This window comes from Cygnus atratus, unplaced genomic scaffold (genome assembly GCF_013377495.2).
Source record: "Cygnus atratus isolate AKBS03 ecotype Queensland, Australia unplaced genomic scaffold, CAtr_DNAZoo_HiC_assembly HiC_scaffold_323, whole genome shotgun sequence".
In the NCBI taxonomy this organism is placed as follows: domain Eukaryota; kingdom Metazoa; phylum Chordata; class Aves; order Anseriformes; family Anatidae; genus Cygnus; species Cygnus atratus.
This window is the reverse complement of record NW_026109915.1, coordinates 1-5000: the sequence shown is the minus strand read 5'-3', so window position 1 is coordinate 5000 and position 5000 is coordinate 1. Positions and strand designations below refer to the sequence as shown.

The 5000-nt window shown below is 58.1% G+C and overlaps 1 protein-coding gene across 1 annotated transcript; it reads left to right on the top strand.

Annotated features, from left to right (window-relative positions):
* Nucleotides 1-373: 373 nt before the first annotated feature.
* Nucleotides 374-4048, top strand: LOC126913698 (endoplasmic reticulum membrane sensor NFE2L1; the record flags this gene model as incomplete). The annotated part of the gene is made up of 3 exons (XM_050716747.1): nt 374-526; nt 900-1061; nt 1500-4048. Coding segments are annotated over 3 exons (1668 nt in total), but the record flags the coding sequence as incomplete, so codon positions are not given.
* Between the last annotated feature and the right edge of the window lie 952 nt (nt 4049-5000).

The window sequence follows — 5000 nt, the reverse complement described above, 5'->3', positions numbered from 1 at the left end:
CAGACAGGAGGACCTGACGGTGGGAGGCGCAGGCTGCCTGCCGGGCCGGGGAGCTGCGGCGAGGCGGGCAGGGTAACAGCCGTGTCGCTGCCGGCGTGGCGCTAGGACGAGGGCTGCTGGCTCGCGCCGTGCCTCTGGGCTGTCTGGTGAGGCAGTGGCGTGGTGCAGCGTAGGCAGGCGCAGTTCCCTCCAGCCTGAAACTGAGCGCTGGCGCTGGCAGGGGGTGAGGCTCGCTGGGAGCGCGTTCCCTTCCCTCCCCTGGTGCGCTGAGGGGCAGCGCTGACACTCTCCGGAGCAGGAGGATGGAGTCTGCGAAGCACTGGGTGGGGCCTCTGGCTCTTTTTGGATGCGCTGCAATAAAGCTGTGCTGTAGGAGCTTGTTTTTCGCCACCACCTCCCTAATCCTGGGGCTACGATCGCTTGTGTTTTGCATCAGGTGCCTGGCGCAGAGGATCAGACAGCTCTGTCCCTGGAGGAGTGCCTTAGGCTGCTGGAGGCCACCTTCCCTTTCGGGGAGAACTCGGAGGTGAGCGGTGGTGGCTGCAGAGGGGGCGATGGCTGGCAGCCTGCGGACGGCGCTCGTTAGCTCGCTGGGATTTCAGCGCCTCTCGTACCCCAACCCAGACCGCAGAACGGGCAGTAAATTGGGTTAGGCTGTGTAAGGAGGCTCCAGGCATCACGCCCGCAAAAGTAGCGGTGGGGGGTGGTCACAATTAATTAAAGACTTCTGGCTTTGCTTCTAATTAGTTCATAGCGAACTGCGGAGGAATAACTGCAACCGGTTCGCTTTGAACAAAGGAGAAGCAGTTGCCGGCGTGGAGGTGGAAGGGCACCCGGGGATGGCTGCCTTCCTGGCCGCCGCTGCTCAGCCGGGGACTGACTCTGCCTCACGTGGTTAGTTTCCAGCTGCAGATGTCTCCACCCTGAGCGAAGCTGTGCCCAGCGAGAGCCGGCCCGCGGGCATCCAGAGCAGCCTGCTGTCTCCTCTCCTCCCAGAGACCGAGTCTCCCTTCGACCTGGAGCAGCAGTGGCAGGACCTCATGTCTATCATGGAGATGCAGGTCAGCTCTCGCCGCGGCTGTGACGTGGGATCAGCGTCCGGAGGTGGCTGATGCCAGCAGGGGGGGGAACCTGAGGGGTGTCCGTGGGAAGGTGTTCGCCCTTCCAGGCACGTGTTACTGCTTAGCTGAATTTAAAGTAGGTTCAGCGGCTGTTCCGAGCACCTAATTCCCGGAGAACTGCAGTTTGGGGTTAGTAACAGCTGCTTTGGTTCTGTCCCGGTCTGTGCAGTGACACTGTGTGCCCGCGTGGGTGTTGCTGGCAGCGTCGTAAACCTCCTGCAGCTGGCAGATGATGCTGGGGTCACTAGAGACATAGCTCCTTCCCTGGGATCTAGAAGCATTGTCCTCTCTTCCTTGGTGTGCGCCGGTGGTGAAGGGCACTGGAAAAGGCAGGGCTTGAGCGAGGTTTATTCACCGAATGTTTCCCGTCTCTTTCAGGCTATGGAAGTGAACAACACGACCGCTGAAACCCTGTACAACGGCACAGGCGGGGACCTGCTGGCTTCTAACTACAGCCTCGCTCCAAACACTCCCATCAATCAGAATGTCAGCCTGCATCAGGCCTCTCTGGGCAGCTGCTCCCAGGACTTCTCCCTCTTCAGCTCTGAAATCGAAAGCCCCTCCATGGCTGGCAGCTCAGCCCTGCTCCAGCTGGCGCCGGACAACTCCACCGGCCTCAACAGCACCTTCAGCTCCACCAACTTGAGCGGCATCTTCTTCCCCCCGCAGCTGAACAGCACAGTCAACGAGACGGCTGGCCCCGAGCTGCCCGACCCGCTGGGCGGCCTGCTGGACGAAGCCATGCTCGATGAGATCAGCTTGATGGACTTGGCTATTGAGGAAGGTTTCAACCCGGTGCAGGCCTCGCAGCTGGAAGAAGAGTTTGATTCTGACTCAGGTCTTTCTCTGGATTCTGGCCACAGTCCTGCTTCTCTTAGCAGCTCAGAAGCCTCCTCCTCCTCTTCCTCCTCCTCCTCCTCCTCCTCCTCTTCTTCCTCCTCTTCCTCCTCCTCCTCCTCCTCGTTTTCCGAGGAAGGAGCTGTCGGCTACAGCTCAGACTCTGAAAACGTGGACTTTGAGGAAACGGAAGGGGCAGTTGGGTACCAGCCTGAGTACAGCAAGTTCTGTCGCATGAGCTATCAGGACCCGTCGCAGCTCCACTACTTGCCTTACCTGGAGCACGTTGGCCACAACCACACCTACAACATGGCACCGGGGACGCTGGATCCCGAGGAGCCCAAACTGCCCAGCGCAGGGAAGAAGAGCAGCAAGGAGAAACCGTCAGAGTTCCTGGACAAGCAGATGAGCAGGGACGAGCATCGAGCCAGAGCCATGAAAATCCCTTTCACCAACGACAAGATCATCAACCTGCCCGTGGAGGAGTTCAACGAGCTGCTCTCCAAGTACCAGCTCAGCGAGGCGCAGCTGAGCCTCATCCGAGACATCAGGAGGCGAGGCAAGAACAAGATGGCTGCCCAGAACTGCCGCAAGAGGAAGCTGGACACCATCCTGAACCTGGAACGGGACGTGGAGGACTTGCAGAGGGACAAGTCCAAACTGCTCAGGGAGAAGGTGGAGTTCCTCAAGTCCATCCGCCAGATGAAGCAAAAGGTGCAGAACCTCTACCAGGAAGTGTTCGGCCGCCTGCGGGACGAGAACGGCCAACCTTACTCTCCCAACCAGTACGCCCTGCAGTACGCCAGCGACGGCAGCGTTATTTTGATACCTCGCACCTTGGCCGACCAGCAGGCCAGGCGGCAGGAGAGGAAACAGAAGGACCGGAGGAAGTGAGGGGGGCACGTGGGAGGAGCGGGAGACTCGCTCAAGGTAGAACTGGAGAAGGGCTGAGCCTGGAAGTGCTTAGAGGAACTTTCATGCCTTCTTATCCAATATATCTTCTCAAACATGACTGCTGCCGGTCAGTGTACAGGAGGGACTGCGGGCGCTGCACGCTGCGTTTGAGGGCTCCCTGCGGGGAGGGACGGGGAGGAGCGGACAGTGCACTGGCGAGCCCAGCACCTTCCACAGCCTGGAATCCTTTGAGCGCAGGAAACAAGCTGGCATCACTGGTGGGGAGATCAGCAGAGGCGGAAAAACTACTGTTAGGAACTGGCTTTAAGTAAGAAAAAGAGATTTAAGCAAATGAACTTAAGCTATAGGAGAGACATTTTTCTGAACTTCCAAAGTTCTGTGATTTCAGGTAGTTGGGTTTTTCTTTTTGTTTTCTTTTCCTGAACCAGTTTTGACATCGGTGTGTGTGATTCGACCTGACTTAATTCCAGATTAGCCAACATCCCTTCCTAGATCAGACCAGTGCACACATGGAAACACACAAGTGGTGCGACTTCCATTAACCCTTTCCAGTCTGAGGGAGCTCAGGCAGGGCTTGCGGGAGAGCCCTTACCGTATGCGTGGGGGAGCTGTGACGCCTTGGGGGGCACCGAGCTGGGGTGTGAGGATCTCTTGGGGGCGGCAGGGAGGGGGGACTGGGAAGGGTTAACAGAACCAGTGCGCTGCGCATCCCCACCACACTCACAGAGCATGTCACTGCCGCGCCAGCCCCGTGCTGGGCCGCTGGGATGCGTTAGATGAGAAGGCACGCAGTAGCCTGCATGCAGATGCTGTCTTCTCCCACTGACTGGCCGAGGAACCGCTTTGGGGGGACGTGGGGAGGGTGGGGGCAGCCAGGGCCCGCGGGCGCGGGGCGGGTGTGCGGCAGCGTGGGGCGGGTACAGCCCGAGGAGTGGCGCGCTCCTACCCCAGGCCGTGGGCTTGTCACTTATAGAACTAGACATCTGTTAGGATTCCTGTTTCTTAACCGCGCTTTGATTTTGTAGGGCTTCCGCCCTGTTTTCCCTATAGGGTCTAGAGTGCTTGTGTTGAGTAAAAGGGAGAAGCCCAAACGTTCAAAGCTGCTAAATGTTCTCTTTGCCATAAAGACTCAGTGTAACCGTGTGATCACATTATAGGATTCTCTTCTGTCCCTAGGTGTTGGTCTGACTTCCTTTGTTTTAAGGAGGGGGGTGGGGGTAGTGCCTTGATCACTGTTGGTCTCCGCCACGGAGACGATCCTAGAAGCTGTATTTACAATATAGCACAGCTGGGAGTGTACCGACTTTACCAGCAACTGAAAAGCTTAAAATGGCTTTCGGAGCCAGTCCTGTGCATGTGATACGGGGTGAGGGCGTAGCGCTGAGGGGGAGCGGCGCGCGGAGACGCGGGTGGTAACAGAGGAAACCTGGTAATGCCAGAGGAAGCGAGCTGCTGCCGGGGGGGGGCTGGAGAAGCCCGGGGCAGCGCAGGGCTGCTGAGAAGGAAGACGTCTGGCGTGGGCACACGTTTTCCAGGCTGTGGGGAAAGGAGCTGCATCTCGGAGTGCGGCATGGGGGGGCCGCGGGTGCTTGCCGTGTTCGCTGCGGCCCTGAGGGGTGCGCGGCGGCCGTGCCGAGACCACAGCGGGGCTCCCCCATCCCGGACTCCTGAGATCCAACAGCTTTACTTACGCGTGAGATGAAGCACAAGTGGTGGCGATGTGGGTGTGGGGAGGTTGGAATGGAGCCCTGCGTGTATGTTTTAAATTATTTTACTCTTATATACTTTATTTTAATGATCTGTGACCTGTCAGGGAAAGAAGAGAGATTGTGTGAGCACAGGACAAAAAAATAAAACGGCTTATTCACTGTACAAGCATTTGTTTCATGTTTTTATTTTCCTATTATTATTTTTATTTTCTTTAAGCTGAAGCACGTTAGGGAAACTAAACCGCGTTTCTGCGTGGGTCCTGCTCCCCACCAGCAGCTCCTGGCTCCCTCTGCTGTGCTGCAGCTGGGCGCAGGTCGGGTTTGCCTCGTGCTCGGGGCAGGAGCTGCAGCCGGCCCGCCCTGCAGGTACCGGCCTCAGGGGAGGGAAGAGGAAAGCCTCGCCTCGCTTGTGGTGCTT